This window comes from Mobula hypostoma, chromosome 20 (genome assembly GCF_963921235.1).
Source record: "Mobula hypostoma chromosome 20, sMobHyp1.1, whole genome shotgun sequence".
In the NCBI taxonomy this organism is placed as follows: Eukaryota; Metazoa; Chordata; class Chondrichthyes; order Myliobatiformes; family Myliobatidae; genus Mobula; species Mobula hypostoma.
The window spans coordinates 33,046,458-33,066,805 of record NC_086116.1 but is presented as its reverse complement, the minus strand read 5'-3'; the positions used below and the strand labels follow the sequence as shown (position 1 = coordinate 33,066,805).

The 20,348-nt window shown below is 41.7% G+C and overlaps 2 protein-coding genes across 7 annotated transcripts in view; one reads left to right on the top strand and one right to left on the bottom strand.

The window, feature by feature from the left end:
• Window positions 1–11,762: 11,762 nt before the first annotated feature.
• On the top strand, window positions 11,763–13,543 carry szl (sizzled). Its single transcript, XM_063072153.1, has 4 exons — window positions 11,763–12,181; window positions 12,626–12,795; window positions 12,936–13,028; window positions 13,197–13,543. The coding sequence occupies exons 1-4, from the start codon at window positions 11,889–11,891 to the stop codon at window positions 13,502–13,504; spliced, it is 864 nt and encodes a 287-aa protein (XP_062928223.1). The 5' UTR covers window positions 11,763–11,888; the 3' UTR covers window positions 13,505–13,543.
• Window positions 13,544–14,273: 730 nt separating this feature from the next.
• The window catches only part of hdac10 (histone deacetylase 10), a 40,836-nt gene continuing 34,761 nt past the window's right edge, over window positions 14,274–20,348 (bottom strand). For all 6 annotated transcript variants that reach the window (XM_063072617.1, XM_063072619.1, XM_063072618.1 and 3 more), the window contains one exon: window positions 14,274–15,593. In XM_063072617.1, coding sequence (XP_062928687.1) covers window positions 15,586–15,593 — 8 coding nt within the window. In that variant the 3' untranslated portion in view covers window positions 14,274–15,585. The remainder of the gene's footprint in view (window positions 15,594–20,348) is intronic.

The following is a 20,348-nucleotide window of genomic DNA, read 5'->3' as shown; positions in this document are numbered from 1 at the left end:
AATATTAACCCGGTCTGCAGTGCAAAAAATGTTGGGGACCCCTGCTAGGTAGACCTATCAGTTTTCTCTGTGGGCGGGCTTTACAGTCGACCTCAAAAATAATGACCGTGTTGCTCACTGCACTGTTTGCAACAGTGACTTTTCTATTACCCATAGTGGGTTAAAATGTAAAAGACATGTTGAGGTGAGTTTAACAGGTGTCATTACGTTAATTAAGCTAACGTTATTTAAACTAGCTGGCTAGCTGCTAGGGAGCTACTCTATTGATGCCCTACGTGATGAGGCCAAACTCTCTGTAGACTTGCTTAAAGTTGTAATAGAATAAACATGATAATATAATATAGGTACATATTTTAATGTCACATTTGCTGCATATACCCAACTTGGTTTACAGATTCGACAAAATCACTAAACAAAGTATTACATACACCCTTGGAGGTCGACGGGCGGGGGGTGGGGGTGATACCTCCCTGAAATGAGTTTTTGCAGGGTGCGATGTCTGTGAACTTAACTTGAGACTCCTGTCCCTCCTTCCCAGTAGCAGCAGTGAGAAGAGAGCATGGCATGGATGGTGGGTATTCTTGATGGTGGCAGCGCGCTCTGCTCTGCTCAATTCTGCTCAGTGGTGGGGACTGTGCCGGACTGGGTTGTATCTACTACTTTCTGTTGGTTTTTCCATTCCAGGCCATGATGCACCCACTCTCTACGGAAATTTGTTGAAGTTTTAGATGGCAGGCCGAATCTGCGCAAACTTCTAAAACACCAGGATTGTGTTGTGCCTCCTTTGTGATGGCAAATTCCTGCTGGTCCTGGGACTGGAACATCGACTCAGACCATCAGAGGCCTGTGTCAGACATCTTCATGCCTTACAAGGCGCAGATTGGAAGTCTGTGTGGGGCGTCACTCCTCACACAGACCAGAGCAATGTGTGATTAAGTGCCTTGTTCAAGGACACAAACACACTGCCACTGGGACAGATCCTCTGATATCGGAATCAGATTTAATATCACTGGCATATGTCATGAAATATTGTTAACTTAATGGCAACAGTACAATGCAATACATGACAATATGGGAAATAAATAAATCAATCAATTACAGTCAGTGCTTATATATATATGTGTGTGTGTGTGTGTGTGTGTGTGTGTGTGTGTGTTGTGTGTGTGTATTCAATAGTTAAACTAAAAACAGTGCAAAAACAGAAATAATAGAAGTGAGGTAGTGTTCATGAGTTCAATGTTCATTTAGAAATTGTATGGCGGGGGGAAGAAGCTGTTCCTGAATCGTTGAGTGTGCGCCTTCAGGCTTCTGTGGTTTCTTCCTGATGGTAACAACGAGAAGAGGGCATGTCCTGGGTGATGGGGGTCCTCAGTGATGGAGACCGCCTTTCTGAGACACCACTCCTTGAAGATATTTTGGATACTGCGGAGGCTAGTACCCATGATGGAGCTGACTAAGTTTACAACTTTCTGTAGCTTATTTCGATCCTGTGCAGCAGCCCCCCACCCCCCTATACTGCACTGTGGTGCAGCCAGTCAGAATGCTCTCCATGGTACACCTGTAGAAATTTGCGAGTGTCCTCAAACTCCTAATGAAATATAGCTGCTCTTGCGCCTTCTTTGTAGCTGCATTGATATGCTGGGTCCAGGCACACGCAAGGCCTAGCCATTAGCAGAAGGCACGTTTTCCACTCTTTCAGAACACACTGCCAATATTTAGATACAATTATTGACTAATCCTGGCCACTTGAACCTGTTATCTTCAATGGAGCAGAAAGGCTTGCCTCACTAAACCCAAAGTTAATGTAGGTACTTAACCCAAATCTGCTGGAATCACAAAATTTTCTTAAAATTTAATACAAAGTTTAATTGATTTTTATGATTATGTGAGAAATGGAATCCCATATATTTATTTTGCAATGGTAATATCTTATGTAATCCATTTTATACAAGTCACCAAAGTTATTTTTCCCAAGTGCATCACTTAAAGACTTTCTGTCTGCTGGAGTCAAAGAGGCTAATTACTTAAATGTTTTGTTGAAACTGACAACTTGTTTCTGTTTTAATATCCCTAAGGCCAGATAAGATTATGGAGTTCTGATGCCCCTGTGTCTTATCAGTATCTGCAGCCGACTACAAACAGCAGACAAAAGGGTGCAAGGGGCAGACAAGGTAATCACGCTTACTTTCCTGATTGTCTGTTCTGAAGTGAGTCAATAGACTGTAATGTTTTGGTGTTGAGAATTTTCTTTGGAGTCATTCCTATTTAACATGGTGCTGCTGGTGATGTGTGTCAGCTAGACTTTTATCTATCATTATTTTCTTCAGAATCAGAATCACTTTATTGCCAGTCTGTGAAACATACCAGCACTGATTCTGGTTTGGTGTCAAGCTTAGAACACAGGACAATACCATAACAGACAACACTATAGCAAACAACAACTTACAAGACAATAGTTGGTTCAGGAATTAAAGTTTAATTTCATTAATTGTAACTTTGAAAAGCAGGAGCAAATTTTCACAGAGGCACCATGGAGTGCATTCTAACTGGCTGCATTACAGTCTAGTATGGAGGGGCTACTGCACAGGATCGAAATAAGCTGCAGAGCAGAGAGTTGTAAACTCAGTCAGCTCCACCATGGGCACTAGCCTCTGTAGTGTTCAGGACATCTTCAAGGGACAACAACTCAAAAAGGCGGCATCCATCTATCATCACCCAGGACACACCTTGTTCTCATTGCTACCATCAGGGAGAAGGCACACAGTCAACAATTCAGGAACAACTTCTACCCCTCTGCCATCCAATTTCTGAACATTGAACCTATTGGACACTACCTCACTACTATATACATATATAAATAATTAAATAAGTAGTGCAAACTTAGAAATTTAAAAAAACTAATTCAGTTTAATTGCAATTCAGTTTTTTTATTTTCTATTTTTATGTATTGCTTATGTTTTGCTCTATTGTACTGCTGCTGCTGCAAAGACAACAAATTTCATAATATATTCCGGTGATATTAAACCTGGTGTTGATCCTGATTCATATGTTTTGATTGTTAAGTCCTATCTATTTTTTATACCTAACGGGACTACCATTAGCAATACATTGAAGTGGGACAAGCCCAGTAGAGATTGTTCTTTCCCCGCCAGTTTAGGAAACTTAGTATCTCAGACTGTATCCTGATGAATTTTTACTCAGTCATCATTGAGAGCGTGGTGATCACCTCTATCCCTGTTTGGTTTTCTGCCACCTCCTCCCTCTCCAAATCCAGGTCCATTCAGGGGGGAAGATCATTGGCTGTCAGCTACTGACATTAGGAGAGACCTGTTCATCACCAGAGTGAAGAAAAGAGCTGAAAAATTTACTGCTAACTCCACACCCACCCCAGCAGTCACCTATTCACCACTTCAGGGAAGTGCTAAAAGCCCATCACCACCATGACTACCAGTCATCTCTGAAACTTCTTTCCTGCAGCTATCCAGCTTCTCAACAAAACTAACTCAGGTTTAATACCCTAACTGTCCCTGGACAACATCTGTTAAATGATCTTCCCTGCTCCTTTTGTCCTGTTGATAATTATTGAGTCTGTTCATATCTTCACATTTAGGTTTGATTATTGACATTCGCACGTGTGACCGTTCTGCTAATTGTTGATGGCTCATGGCATGGTTTGTGCTATTGTCTTGTAAATTATTGGTTGCTATTGTGTTGTCTGTTATGGTATTGTCCTGTGTTTTATGCTCGGCACCGAACCACAATCAATTCTGGTATGTTGAATGCCAGAGGGTTCAGAGGAGGTTCATGGAAATGATCCTGGGATTGAAAGGCTCATCATATAAAGAATGTTTGATGGCCCTGGGCCCGTACTTACTGGAATTCAGAAGAAAGAGGGTGGACCTCACTGAAACCTATCAAATGGTGAAAGGCCTCAATAGAGTGGATGTGGAGAGGATGTTTCTTATGGTGGGGGGCAGTCTAAAACCAGAAGACACTGCCTCAGAATAAAGGGTCATTGATTTAGAACAGAGATGAGGAGGAATTTCTTTAGCCAGAGAGTGGTGAATCTGTGGAATTTGTTGCCACAGGCCGCTGTGGAGGCCAAGTCATTTCAGTACATTTAAGGCAGAGGTTGATAGATTCTTGACTGGTCAGTGCATGAAGGGTTACAGGGAGAAGGCAGGAGACTGGGACTGAGAGGGAAATGGATTGGCCATGATGAAATGCCGGAGCAGACTCGATGGGCCAAATGGCCTATATCCTATATTTTATGGTCTTATGATTTCACATACTGGCAATAAAGTGATTCTCATTCTGAAAAATCACTGCCAGTTGAACAAGTGACTATCTTTTGAAAATATCCAAGTTTCATATTTATAATTAGATGACTACAATGGAAGAGTGCTGGACTGTGAGTCTGTATAGAGGCACCATTCTGTGGGACTGATGTGGCATGCTTGATCCTAATGGTCGCAGAGGAGTCCTATCTACCTGACTGCAAACACATACGAATGTAAAGTCACGAGTCTGGCATGGCATTAACGAACTACGGTCAAACACCTCCACTACATATGGAGTCATAGAGTCACAGAGCACCACAGCAGAAAAAAACAGGCCCTTCAGCCCTTCTAGTCTATGCCAAACTTTAATCTGCCTAGTCCCATCAACTAGCACGTGGTCCAAAATCCTCAACATCCCTCCCAAAAGTCCCATCCATACACTTAACCAAACTTCTTTTAAATTTTGCAGTCAAACCCACATTCACCACTTCCACTGGTAGCTTGTTCCACACTCTCACTACCCTCTGAGAGGAGAAGTTCCCCTAAGGTTCTTTTTAAATGCTTCACCTTTCACACTTAACCTATGACCTCTAGTTCTAGTCTTACACAACTTCAGTGTGGAAAAAGCCTGCTTGCATTTACCCTGTCAATTCCCTTCTTAATTTTGTAAACCTCTGTCACATTTCATCTCATTCCCTTATGTCTGAGGGAATAAAGACCATAAGACATGGGAGCAGAATTAGGCCATCTGGCTCATCGAGCCTGCTCCGCCATCAATCATGACTGATCGTTTTTTTAAAATCTCCTCCTTAACCCCAGTTCCTGGCCTTCTCCCCATAACCCTTGATGCCATGTCCAATCAAGAACCTATCAATCTCTGCCTTATATACACCCAACAACCTGGCCTCCACAGCTGCATGTGGCAACAAATTCCACAAATTCACCACCCTTTGGCTAAAGAAATTTCTCCGCACCTCTGTTTTGAAAGGGCACCCCCTAACCTGAGGCTGTGCCCTCTTGTCCTAGACTCTCCTACCATGGGAAACATCCTTTTCACATCCACTCTGTCTAGGCCTTTCAACATTCGAAAGGTTTCAATGAGATCCCCCCTCATCTTTCTGAATTCCAGCGAGTACAGACCCAGAGCCATCAAATGTTCCTCGTATGATAACCCTTTCATTCCTGGAATCATCCTTGTGAACCTCCTCTGGACCCTCTCCACTGCCAGCACATCTTTTCTAAGATGAGGGGCCCAAAACTGTTCACAATACTCAAGGTGAGGCCTCACCAGTGCCTTATAAAGCCTCAGCATCACATCCTTGCTCTTGTACTCTAGACTTCTTGAAATGAATGCTAACATGGCATTTGTCTTCCTCACCACTCACTCAATCTGCAAATTAATCTTCATGGTGTTCTGCTAATCTATTCAACCTTTCCTTATAACTCAGGGTCTCAAGTCCTGGCAACATCCTTGTAACTTTTCTCTACATTCTTTCAGTCTTACTGACATCTTTCCTGTAGGTAGGTGACCAAAATCGCACACAATACTCCAAATTAGGTCTGACCAACATCTTCTACAACTTCAACGTAACATCCCAACTCCTATACTTAGTGCCTTGATTTATGATGGCCAATGAGTCAAAAGTTCTCTTTATGACCCATCGCCACTTTCAAGGAGGTATAGACCTGTATTCCTAGAACCCTTTATTTTATCTCATTCCTCAGCGCCCTACCATTCACAGTGTAAGTCTTGCCCTGGTTTGGCCTCCCAAGGGGTAACATCTCATAATTGTCTGCATTAAATTCCATCTGCCATTTTTAGCCCAATTTTCCAGCTGGTTTAGATCCTGATTCTAGCCTTGATAGTCTGAAGAGAACAACATTATTTCCTGCATCTTAATGTTACAGGGACTGAAGCCATTAATCTTATCCCCATCACTTGTTTCATCCTCATAGTCAGTCTCATAAGTCAAGCCGTTGACTTCATCCATCAGCTCAGGAGATAGGTGAGACCGGATCCGATTGCTCCCAAACCTTGGTGTCATATTGGACCTGAGATTGCCAGGCAGAGAGAAAATGATTCAAAGATGTGCTGAAAATTTCCTTGAAGAAATACAACATTGCCGCTAGTACAGAAGAAATTTATACAGGAGTGTTTGTGGTTCCCATATTTTCCTCATCAGCCACTTTATAATCCACGAAACTAGAGAAGAAGCATATCACTCTCAATGCTCAGGGACTGCTCAAGGTGGAAGGAAACTTATTTCTACACAAGGAGACCATTTAGCCCCCAATAGAGGAATCACACCAATTTCTTTCCTCTTTTTTTTGTGTTTACTCCACAGCTTTCAAGATTTATTTATTCATTTACACATTTTTTATTTTTTATAGCTTTCAAGTTGCTTTTTATTCACCATTTACTCCCCTTTGATTTTTGTTTTACCATTTACTGACACTAAAGAATTTATAGTGCTGGAATATATCTGAGGATATATCTGAGACCATATTGATGCAGCTACAAAGAAGGCATGACAGCACCTACATTTCATTGGAAGTTTGGGGAGATTTGTAATGTCACTTGCAGATTTCTACAGATGTACCATGGGGAACATTGTAACTGACTGCATCACTGTCTGGTATAAGGGGGCTTCCTCGCAGGATCAGAATGAGCTGCAGAGATTTGTAAACTTATTGGGCACTATCTTCCGTAGTATCCAGGCCACCTTCAAGGAGTGATGCCTCAAAAAGGCAGCATCCACCTTAAGGACCCTCATCACCTTGTTCTCATGCTACCATCAAGGAGGAAGAACTGGAACCTGAAGGCAAACACCCAACGATTCAGGAACAGCTCTGCCATCAGATTTCAGAATGGACATTGAACCCATGAACACTACCTCACTACTTTATTTTTATTTTTGCACTACCTTGTTAATTTAATTATATATATAATTACTGCTGCTGCTAGGTTGACAAATTTCACGACACATGCCAGTGATAATAAGCCTGATTCTGATTTTGCCATTTTCCCCTATTATTATGTACTTCATTGTACTGCTGCAGCAAAGACAACAAATTTCATGACATATGCTAACGATATTAACCGTGATCTTGATTCTGGATTAACTCACCTGTATTTTATGGGGAACTGGGAGGAGACGAGAGCACCCAACCCATGAGGTCATGGGGAGAATGAGCAAATTCCACACAGCAACAAAGATCAGGAACAAATTCAAGCCCTTGGTGCTGTGAGGCACCTAACATTAAGATTCAGCAAGACAGATAAGGGTGAAGTGGGCTGGTGTTTACTTAAGAATGAAGTGTGAATACTTTAAATATTTATAAAGGACAATCAGACTGACCTCTATTTTCCATTTCTTTTAATTGGAAAGGGAGTCAGAGATGATTTGTGTCTTTGGATCTGGCGTCTGAGAGCCAGAGCTGGCACTGAGGAGTTTAATGATCAATTTTTAAAATATCAGAATCAGAATTAGGTTTATTATCACCAGCATGAGTCTTGAAATTTGTTAACTTAGCAGCAGCAGTTCAATGCAATACATAATATAGAAGAAAAAAAGTAAAATCAATTACAGTGTACGTAACACACATCAAAGTTGCTGGTGAACGCAGCAGGCCAGGCAGCATCTCTAGGAAGAGGTACAGTCCACGTTTCGGGTCTCAGCCCGAAACATCTACTGTACCTCTTCCTAGAGATGCTGCCTGGCCTGCTGCGTTCCCCAGCAACTTTGATGTGTGTTGCTTGAATTTCCAGCATCTGCAGAATTCCTCGTGTTTACAGTGTATGTATATTGAATAGATTAAAAATAGTGCAAAACAGAAATAATATATATTAAAAAAGTGAGGAAGTGTTCATGTGTTCATTGTCCATTTAGGAATCGGTTGGCAGAGGGGAAGAAGCTGTTCCTGAATTGCTGAGTGTGTGCCTTCAGGTTTCTGTACCTCCTACCCGAGGGTAACAGTGAGCAAACAGCATGGCCTGGGTGCTGGGGTCCTTAATAATGGACGCTGCCTTTCTGAGACACCGCTCCCTAAAGGTGTCCTGGGTACTTTGTAGGCTAGTACCCAAGATGGAGCAGACTAAATTTACAACCCTCTGCAGCTTCTTTCAGTTGTGTGCAGTAGCCCCCTCCCCCAAACCAGACAGTGATACAGCCTGTCAGAATGCTCTCCACAGTACATCTATAGATGTTTTGAGTGTTATTTTTATTGATAAATATATTGAGACAGGGAGTATAATATTTTATTATAAAATATAAAAAAGCATTTTTATAATATAGTCTGTAACTATAGTTAATACAGTATTAGGCAATAGTCTTAGGCACATATATACAGCTAGGGTACCTAAGACTTTTGCACAGTACTGTATTTGTCAACGTGGAGCAGGGAGCAAGTTTGTAAATCTGGCAAGAGCAAAGGATGTTGGGAATGGGAAGGACTGAACCCTGAGGGAGGGTGAGGGAAAGGTGGCAGCGAAGGAGTGCCAAGGGTGGGCAGTGGGGAGGGGGAGGCACACCTAGCCTTGTGACACCAGGCAAGGTCATTTGATTCCAAACAATTGGTTTATTGATCATTACAGAATGTGCCTCTGGTGCTTCCCACTCCCTCCCCTTTACCTTCCCCCTTTCCCAACCATGATTCTCCTTTCCCTGCCCCCTTCCCAGTCATAGTCCACAATAGAGACCCAGATCAGAATCAGGTGTATCATCATTCACATATGTCAAGAAATTTGTTTTTTTTCTGTGGTAGCAGTAAAGTGCAATACACAAAATTACTACAGTACTGTGTAAACATCTTAGGCTCCACAGCTATGTATATGTGTCTAAGACTTTTGCACAGTACTGTAAAGGTTACAGTATATTAATTTAAAAATTTAAGGATTATAATGATTAACATATCATGAATTTCAGAGTATTTCACAATTATATTAACATTATATGAAAAAATTCCAGCTGTGCAGCAACAAAAGCTATGTGCATAGGAGCATTTCAGCTACTGTGCAGTCATGCACTTGTGCAGCTCAGAGGGAGGTAGTTTTCTTTTCACCACTCAGTTCTTCAACCAACCTGCATAACCTGAAGGACTGCATCAGTATAGCAACTCCATGAACATTCTGATGATCACTTTGTGCTATAATGGACTTTTTGTTCTAATTGTGTTTATTTCTTATAATGTTTGGATAATTTACGTTTAACTGGATAAATTATGTTTTATGTTCTTCTTGTGAATGCTACTTACATAATGTTATGTGCCTGTGACTTACTACAAGTAAGATTTTCATTGCAACCTTTAGACCCCACTTGGAGTACTGTGCTCAGTTCCGGTCATCTCATTACAGGAAGCATGTGGAAACTATAGAGAGAGTGCAGAGGAGATTTACGAGGGGTGATTCATAAGTTTGTGGCCTAAGGTAGAAGGAGTCAATTTTAGAAAACCTAGCACATTTATTTTTCAACATAGTCCCCTCCTACATTTACACACTTAGTCCAGCGGTCGTGGAGCATACGGATCCCTTCTTTGTAGAAGTCGGCGTCTTGGACCTCCAGAAAGTGGTCCACAGCAAGGGTGATTGATATGTTCGTGGTCTAAGGTAGAAGGAGATGAGTTATTAACTTCAAACTTTCTGCAAAATCACTCAAAGAGTTGACCTGCATGTGCATGTAAAAAGAGCAGTATAACTAATCTCCTTCTACCTTAGGCCACGAACGTATCAATCACCCCTGCTGTGGAACACTTTCTGGAGGTCCCAGATGCCGACTTCTATAAAGAAGGGAACCGTATGCTCCACAACTGCTGGACTAAGTGTGTAAATGTAGGAGGGGACTATGTTGAAAAATAAATGTGCTAGGTTTTCTAAAATCGACTCCTTCTACCTTAGGCCACGAACTTATCAATCACCCCTCATACAAGGATGTCGCCTGGATTGGAGAGCATGCCTTATGAAAGTAGGTTGAATGAACTTGGTCTTTTCTCCTTGGAGCAAAGGAGGACGAGAGGTGACCTGATAAGAGGTGTACAAGATGATGAGAGGCACTGATCGTGTGGATAGCCAGAGGCTTTTCCCCAGGGCTGAAATGGCTAACATGAGGGGGCATAGTTTTAAGGTGCTTGGAAGTAGGTACAAGGGGGACGTTAGAGGCAAGTTTTACCACACAGAGAGTGGTGGATGCATGGAATGCACTGCCAGCGAAGGTGGTAGAGGTGGATACAATAGGGTCTTTTAAGAGACTTTTAGATAGGTATATGGAGCTTAGAAAAATAGAGGGCTACATGGTGGGTTAATTCTAGGCATCTTCTAGAGTAGGTTACATGGTCATTGTGGGCTGAAGGGCTTGTAATATGCTGTAGATTTCCTACATTCTATGTTCCATCACTAAGTACCCCCATCACCCAGGCCTTGCCCTCTTCTCATTGCTACCATCAGGGAGGAGGTACAAGAGCCTGAAGGCTCACACTCAACGATTCAGGAATAGGTTCTTCCCCTCTGCCATCCGATTTCTGAATGGACATTGAACCCAAACACTACCTCACTACTTTTTAAATTTCTATTTTGCAGTGCTTATTTAACTAACTATATACATATATACTTATTGTATTTCAGTTTTTTCTATTATTATGTATTACTTCGTACTGCTGCCATAAAAACAACAAATTTCATGACATATGCCGGTGATATTAAACCTGATTCAGATTCTTAAGTAACACACATCAAAGTTGCTGCCTGGCCCGCTGCGTTCACCAGCAACTTTGATGTGTGTTGCTTGAATTTCCAGCATCTGCAGAATTCCTGTTGTTTTCAGATTCTTTAAGTGTTAGCTTCATGACAACTTTCTGAATATATATAAAAGTTCATTTATTTTGGATTACTCCATTTCCTTGCATATATTTTATCAGGCACTGTGCAAATTTCACAAAATTACAAATGCCACGGCATTTGTCTGTGATTATAAACTTGATTCCGATACCAGGGCGCGGATGACCGCCGGAAGGCTGGCCAAGTATGCTTGGAAAATTGAAGTCTGCATATAGCTCACTTATCACAGAAAACATCAATTCATATTTAACGAGTTTGATTTTCTGACTGTGTAAACTTGCTGCCCGAACTGCAGACGTTAGAGTCAGAAACTCGTCTCCAGTGAAATGCTTGCATTCAAGATACGAGACGGGAGACAGTCAGCCTCGTCAGAAACCTTTGTTTTCTTTCTCACTCTGTCGTTTGTCAAAATACCATAGAAACAAAGGAGTTTCAGGAGTCTGTCTGTCTATCTATTGAAAATTAACGCCAGTGCAGTTTCTTAAATTGATTCTATCTTTACTAGGGTTGTTAAAGATGTTTCTTAATTGATATTTAATGTTAATAAACGGAGGCACCTTGCAACAAAGAACGTTAACTAGATACAGTCTAATGACCCATTTGCCGATGACTCCGTGCCGACTGAAGAAAGTGTTTACAACTCTTGACTGGTCAATAGAAATTAAGGCTTATCTCAGATACTTTTGTTGGGCACTGATAGCAGATGGAATAGTTCGCAAAATATATAAATACAGCAACAAGAACAGAATAGTTTACAGCTGTCATTGCATCCTGTAGGAATGTCTCGTCGTATACGGAGATATCTCTTCTCGCTGCTCTGTACCCTGCAGGCGGTGCTAATCAATTGCTTCGATATCGGAATATCGACCAAGTGTGTGGCCGTGCCTAAAGAAATGAGACTGTGCCAGGATGTCGGATACTCAGAAATGAGGCTTCCAAATTTGCTGGGCCACAAAACCCTAGATGAAGTTATTTCGAAGTCCGCGAAATGGGAGTCTCTGATTCGGACAGGATGTCACTCGCAGGCGGGAACGTTTCTCTGTTCCTTGTTTGCTCCAGTTTGCTTGGATACGTGAGTATTTTGTCGCTAGCGTTGATTACCTTGTCCAGTTAGTCAAGAGTTCAAAGTGAACTTATTTAAAAAGTATATATGTCACCATAGACAACCCTGAGATCTATTTTCTTGTAGGCATTCACAGCAAATAATAGAAACATAATAGATACAATGACGAGAAAATCTGCAGATGCTGGAAATCCAAGCAACACAGACAACATGCTGGAGGAACTGCTGAGTTCCTCCAACATTTTGTGTAACAATAGAATCATTGAAAGACAGCACCCAGCAGAACACACATCAATGTACGACAAGAAGCCATGCAAATGGAAGTAATAATAAGTACATCAGCAATAAATATCGATAACACGAGGCCTTTAAAGCTACTTAGGATAATATGCTTGCGATTTATGAATGTGTAATATTTGGGAGCATTAGAAAGTCTCATTACATTTGTTGCAGCTTCATCCAGCCGTGCAGGAGTATGTGTGTGGCTGTTCGGGACAGTTGTAGTCCGGTCCTTGCTTGCCTCGGTCTTTCTTGGCCCGACGCCCTTTCCTGCGACCGATTCCCAGCCGATGAAGACACCTGTTTAACATCGACCAGTGCAGAGTCCAGCGACTACCGAAAACGTAAGAATCACGGGCGCGATAAGAGAGCTTTCACGATGACGTCGTTACATCTCGTTTTTAAATACTAGCTAAAACGACAGCTTATTATAAGAGGCATAACTTAAAAATAAAGTAGTTGTATTACTGTGTTTGCTGTTTAGTTTTCCCGAAGCCTATCTGCCAGGGTTGCCCGAATACAGAGGAACCGGGGGCGCACAGAACAGTTTTGCAGACATTGTGTCAAAACAACTTCGGTAAGATTTTCGTTTCGTTTTTTCTATGACAAATAAATAGCACATAAAACTGGGCAGTAGAAATTCAACCACTTGTATAAAATGTGCTTTTGGCTTAGTCCTTTGACTTGTGTGTCATATATGTCTATCTGAACAGTAGATGATGGTGCCTTATTTCTTCGTCCGCAGCTGTGAAGGTTACACTGACCAAACGGAGAAATGTTTCGGATGATTCCGAGTATAACTTGGCGGGACGGGTGGAAATAATCAGCCGCGGTTCATTGTTTCCCTTCGGAACTCGTACCGTTATTCAGCAATGGCTTCTCGTCAACGCAAACTGTGTGCAGAAAATGACCCGCAACGACCGAGCCGTGCAGTATGTCCTCATTGGGGACGTTCAGGACTCCAATATAATAGTAAATAAAATCTACTTCTGGCACAAGAAAAACACTCAATTGACCCTTGCCGCTCGGAAATGGAAACAACATAAATGTTAAACTGATATTGTAACAGTACTTGTGGATACATTATTGCACTCTTTTAATATACTTTAACTATTGTAAATATAAATTCATGTAAAATAATATACACGTAAACGCGCGGGTTAACAGTAGCTGGACAGTATGTCCTGATTAATAGTGTGTAACTTTGTTGTTGTACATAAATACAAACTCAACAACAGTTTTGATTTTTTTCTGTAATTTTAATGACATTGCCAATTCTGATTTAATTAATTTGAAATCAGTAAAATAGGACAAATACCAAATGAATATAAAAATCCAACACTTGCTATCCACATGCTACTCTATTCCTGGATCAGGTTTGCAAAATTAATATTTACCCTTCAGGCTGATTGTTGGAATGAATTTTGGGACTACCCAACTTTATTTACATGGTGAATGGAGCTAAACTCAACAATCTGCATTTCATAAAGCACATTTAACATTAAGACGATTTGAAGGAGAGGTATCAAACACAAATTCAGACATAGACTTGTGCAAGGAGGAATTTAGGGCCGACAATCTATAGTTTAGTCAAAGACTTACAAATTATCTGAAACTGCTGGCTGCTATGTACTACAACAGGAATTCTGCAGATGCTGGAAATTCAAGCAACATACATCAAAGTTGCTGGTGAACGCAGCAGGCCAGGCAGCATCTATAGGAAGAGGCGCAGTCGACGTTTCAGGCCGAGACCCTTTGTCTGACGAAGGGTCTCGGCCTGAAACGTCGACTGCGCCTCTTCCTATAGATGCTGCCTGGCCTGCTGCGTTCACCAGCAACTTTGATGTAGGCTGCTATGTACTATCAAGTTTGTAGAGGGAGGCAGGCAAGGTGTTCATTGGAAAACTGGCACGGAAGTACTTGTTCAGGTGAAGGGTCTTAACCTGAAACATCTGTCCATTCCCTCCAATAGATGCTGCCTGAACTGAGTTCCTGGAGTTTTTTGTGTGTTGCTCCAGATTCCAACATCCGCAGGCATTCGTATCTCTTTTAAAAAAATGATCATTCTTGCTCAAGTCTTGTTGGTTCTGTTCATCCAGTTTGTGACAGTAAGTATTTCAGTAGCTTTGACCATTATGAAATCTTGGTAGTGCTTTTGTCCATTTGCCCATGGCAATACTGCAGAAAAGCTTACACATCATCTTATGCCGTGTCATATGATGTGGGCCATCATGGTCTTCCATCTGCCTTTAATCTGAGAAGTTCTAATAAGTTTTTTGAAACTTTTGCTTTGATGTAACTCATGAATGTCATGCACTTTCGACAACTTTTTCTTCCATCATTTTTTCTCGTCACTGCAAGATGATTGAGTTTCTCTTTCCTCAGTACATGTCCCAGAAATTCCAGTTGCCACTTCCTGATTGATGATTTCAGTTCTCTTTTTATTCCGGCTTTTTGCAACACTTCCTCATTTGTTACTCTGCCCTTCCATGATATTTTCATCATTCTCAAAAACCCTCATTTCTACAGCTTTGAGTCTTCCCTCAATTTGCAGCCTACACATGCAATTAGTAATTTATACCACATCTTTAGTTTGTATGAAAAAATGACAATTTTAATAATAAATGGAGAAATGCATAAAAACTTAAGGACTAAAGTCTTTAGGTTAGTCATTAAACAAATATAGCGTGTCATTTAATCTCCATTAGATATTGATTAATTCTGTATGACACAATCATTAGAATAGTTCTATAGGTCATGATTGTATAGATGATGCTTTGATATTATGAACAAGGCAAATGAAGATAATTTGTATTCTGGCATCCTTCCCTTTCTTTTTCAGTCCAGATGAAGGGTCACGGCCCAAAACATCGACTGTTTATTCATTTCCATAGATGCTGTCTGACCTGTTGAGTTCCTCCAGCATTTTGTGTGTGTTGCCGAAGAAAATCATCTTTACTTTTGTATATCAATTAATCTTTACAATTTAAGGACAAGAATGAATGCCAAAACAAAACTCTCCAGCGAAGACAGGGCTGTCAAAATAATGATGTTGATGAGGTTTCAAAAAATCTTGAATCTCCACATTCTGTGTTCTTTCATTCCAGGTGAAATTTAAAATCTGGCTCAACTGTTTAATATACTGCATTTAAGAAAAAGAAAAAAAATACAATGACACTATGCAATTTAAACTTAATCAGCAATTGAAGTTACACACCATTATTAGTTTGGATATAAAAAATATAATATTGCAACTGTTGGGCTTTCTCCAAATGATCAGATTCCTTCTTTCCTAGCCCTTTACCTTTCCAACCATTTGGCTTCACCAATCGCCATCTAGCCAGTCTCCTTGCTCTCCCCACTTTTTATTCTGGCATTTTCCTCCTTCCTTCTCAGTCCTGAAGGAGGGTCTTAGCCTGAAATGTCAACTGCTGCCTGACCTGCTGAGACCCTCCAGTGTTTTGTGTGTGTTGCACTAAATAATGAGTTATTCAGTAAGCCAGATCTACCAGTTACAGTACACTGATGCACACTTGCACAGTTTCTGCCTTGCAATAGCAGAGATGCAGGTTCAATCTTGACCTTAGGTGCTGTCTACACGGCAAGTGCATGTTTTCTTTGTGACTGCATGGGTTTTCTCAGAATGCCCCAACTTCCTACCATATTCCAGACTTGTGGATCACAAGGTTAAATGGTCACTGTAAAATTTCCCTAGCTTCTAGGTGAGTAATAAAATCTTGGGAAAGCAGATGATAATGTGACAAAATTAACTAAAATTTATGCTAATAATAGTGGTTGATATCATTTACTTGGACTTTCAGAAGGCTTTTGACAAGATACCCCACAAGAGTTTAATAATCAAATTACAAGATTCAGGGTAAGGTGTGCGAATGGGTGCAGAATTGGCTCAAAAACAGAAAATGAGTCATAGTGAGAGGATCATTTCCACACCTAGAAAATGTTAAAAGTGGGGTTCTGCAGGGATGGGTTTTTGGGGTTGCTGCTGTTTTTAATTTACATTAATGATTTAGATAAGCACATAACAAATAAGCTAGTAAAATTTGCCACTGACACAAAATTAGGGGGATGGGCTGATAACATTCAGGCAGCAGAATCAATATGTTAGATCTAAACAAATCCAGATTTGGGCAGATAAATGGCAATGAAATTTAATGTAAGTACATGTAAATTATTACATATAGGAAGTAGAAATATTAGATATAAACATACAATGGGGGGGTCCTGAGTTAAAAAGTGCACTGTACCAGAAGGATTTGGGCATCCCGGTAGACCTATCACTATCAACATCTAGACAATACACAGAAGTGATTAGGAAGGATAATAGAATTTCAGTCTGTATAATGCGCTCATTAGAATTCAAGTCAAGAGACATTTTCCTTAAGCTGTATAATGTGCTTGTGAGGCCACACCTTGAATACTGTGTACAATTTCAGTCTCCATATTGTGTGAGAGATGTGAAGGCACTGGAGAGAGTCCAGAGAAAGGTGACTAGACTCATTCCAGGTCTGCAGACTATGAATTATAAAGAAAGACTGAAACAATTAAATCTTTTTCAGTTTAAGTAGTAGAATGAGAGGAGACATGATAGAAGTGTTCAAAATCATTAAGAGTATAAGTAAAGTGGATGCTAGCTGCTACTTCAAAAGTAATCCATCAACAAGGCCACGGGGCCTAGGATGAGACTGGTTAAAGGGGTATTTCAGACTAACATCAGGAAGCATTTCTTTACACAGTGATTTGTGGACACATGGAACAACGTACCTAGTTGTGTAGTTGAGAGTAGTACCTTAGAGACTTTCAAGTGTAAACTCGATAGTTATTTCAACATATTATGTGAATAGGAATTTGGCAAGGTTTGTTGGGCTGAATGGCCTGTTCTTGTCAAAAGCTTTCGACTGTTTTAATGTTCTAAAAAGTAAAAATAGGATTAATGTGGTATCTGTATGAGTGGGTGGTTGATGTTCAGTGAGGATTCAATTGGCCAAAGGACCTATTCTCATGCCGTATCTCACAATGATTCTACAACTAAGAAGACTGCAGTTTCCTTTGTGCCCCCATTCGGATAACCTTAGAGCTACTGCCTGACTTCCAATGAGGCAGATCCCAACACATTATTGAGCAAATGAAGGCAATGATAATATCTGTAATGGTTACACATGGCTTACTCTGTCTGTACAGGCAGCTGAAACAACGGACTGGAGATTATGCAAAAATATGTTCAGGTGCTAGAGTAGTGCAGGTGGCGATGCGTCTCTACCGAAGGAGGTGTAATGTGTAATGTGGTTCTTCCTTCCACTAGAGTAGTGCAGGTGGCGATGCGTCTCTACCGAAGGAGGTGTAATGTGTAATGTGGTTCTTCCTTCCACTAGAGTAGTGCAGGTGGCGATGCATCTCTACCAAAGGAGGTGTAATGTGTAATGTGGTTCTTCCTTCCACTAGAGTAGTGCAGGTGGCGATGCGTCTCTACCGAAGGAGGTGGAATGTGGTTCTTCCTTCCACTGGAGTAGTGCAAGTGGCGATGCGTCTCTACCGAAGGAGGTGTAATGTGTAATGTGGTTCTTCCTTCCACTAGAGTAGTGCAGGTGGCGATGCGTCTCTACCGAAGGAGGTGTAATGTGTAATGTGTAATGTGGTTCTTCCTTCCACTAGAGTAGTGCAGGTGGCAATGCGTCTCTACCGAAGGAGGTGTAATGTGTAATGTGTAATGTGGTTCTTCCTTCCACTAGAGTAGTGCAGGTGGCGATGCGTCTCTACCGAAGGAGGTGTAATGTGTAATGTGGTTCTTCCTTCCACTAGAGTAGTGCAGGTGGCGATGCGTCTCTACCGAAGGAGGTGTAATGTGTAATGTGGTTCTTCCTTCCACTAGAGTAGTGCAGGTGGCGATGCATCTCTACCAAAGGAGGTGTAATGTGTAATGTGGTTCTTCCTTCCACTAGAGTAGTGCAGGTGGCGATGCGTCTCTACCGAAGGAGGTGGAATGTGGTTCTTCCTTCCACTGGAGTAGTGCAAGTGGCGATGCGTCTCTACCGAAGGAGGTGTAATGTGTAATGTGGTTCTTCCTTCCACTAGAGTAGTGCAGGTGGCGATGCGTCTCTACCGAAGGAGGTATAATGTGTAATGTGTAATGTGGTTCTTCCTTCCACTAGAGTAGTGCAGGTGGCAATGCGTCTCTACCGAAGGAGGTGTAATGTGTAATGTGTAATGTGGTTCTTCCTTCCACTAGAGTAGTGCAGGTGGCGATGCGTCTCTACCGAAGGAGGTGTAATGTGTAATGTGGTTCTTCCTTCCACTAGAGTAGTGCAGGTGGCGATGCGTCTCTACCGAAGGAGGTGTAATGTGTAATGTGGTTCTTCCTTCCACTAGAGTAGTGCAGGTGGCGATGCGTCTCTACCGAAGGAGGTGTAATGTGTAATGTGGTTCTTCCTTCCACTGGAGTAGTGCAGGTGGCGATGCGTCTCTACCGAAGGAGGTGTAATATGGTTCTTCCTTCCACTAGCTTGCAGTCACCCTTGGGCAAAGTGTACCCACCCCCAATCAGGGCCACGTAAAGCCATGGGAGCAGGTGGTGGATGGTCGTATGAGCAGCTGGTCCACATCACACATCCTGGTTATGTGACCACTGATGCCAGGCAGACAATCTCTGAAGAGTATTGATAATGGCTGAGATCACCCGTCCACTGCCCAGAAGAAAGCACTGGCAAACCAGTTATGTGGAAAAATTTGCCAAGAACAATCATGGTCATGGAAAGACGATGTTTGACCAAGTCATACAACTGATGATGATGATGCTAGAATTGTTGTGGACCCCTAGGTTTTGGACAGTCACTTTAAGGCACAAGAGAGAACTGAGAGTAACTTTTGGATTTCTGCTGAGAGAGAGAGAGGGGCAGAGTCTGCCTTTCAGCTCGCGTTTACACTTTTACAAGGACACTGACTACCGCTGTCAGCTTCTGGGTTGCCATGGAAAAAGAAAAAGGGTGAGGGGGAGAGGGGGATATTTGATGGACAAATGATGTTATGGTTTCTCTGCAGCATGTTTACTTTTTACAAGGACAGTTACAGACACAGAGAAACACATGCTCAGAGTCAAGATGGATTCAGTCGATGGAAGACACCTGTGAGTCGGTCGCTGGTTTAAACTTTCAGTAGCCCAAAAAGGGTGAGTTGAGATTGATCCTGACTATTGACAAATGACTCCCACAAGTTGTCTGCAACTAGAACAAGTTTGCAGGAAGAGAAGAGGGGAGAGGAAGGTTTGAAACAGAAGAAACCTAGTGACAAAGAGATCACTGTTTGGACTCTCTCTCTAAGTAGCCCGTGAGGGTGAGTTTGAGTTCCATTCGAATACGAAGGTGTGACTGTCACATAGTTAATCCACAGGAGTGGGTTCTCTGGTGAGGGGAGTACCTTTGTGAATACCACTTGTGTGTTACCCTTGTTTGGGCGTGGTAGTTTACTGAAGAAAGGCACCCCTGTGGCAAATCACTGTTGGGAGTTATTTCGTATGTCGTGGAACTGGATAAGTGGCTATCACGTTGAGTGTTTGGGGTAACCTTGTGGAATCTACCAGTGTGTCGACCCTTGCCTGGGTGGTAGTTCCTTTGAAGAGGGTCCCCTTTGTGATAAGCTACTGTTGGTGATAATCCATACGTGGACTCTGTTGGAGTATCCTGTGGCCACCACTTTGGGATGATCCGTAGCTGAGTTCAGGTGTGGTACCACTTGTGCTGGGAGGATATTCGCTGAAGATCACTGTCGGTGATACTTCGTGTGTGGAGTGGAACAACTTCAGAGATAAAACCTACTACTATTGTTATCTTGTATTGTTATCATGGAATCTGTAGAATATTGACATGATTGCCTTCTCTCGACATTT

Bases quoted from the DNA above. Each gene is read 5' to 3' on its own strand.
- szl (XM_063072153.1), top strand. From the start codon at position 11,889: ATGTCTCGTCGTATACGGAGATATCTCTTCTCGCTGCTCTGTACCCTG. The intron at 12,182-12,625 runs GTGAGTATTTTG...CATTTGTTGCAG, and splicing joins GCTCCAGTTTGCTTGGATAC to CTTCATCCAGCCGTGCAGGA. The intron at 13,029-13,196 runs GTAAGATTTTCG...CTTCGTCCGCAG, and splicing joins ATTGTGTCAAAACAACTTCG to CTGTGAAGGTTACACTGACC.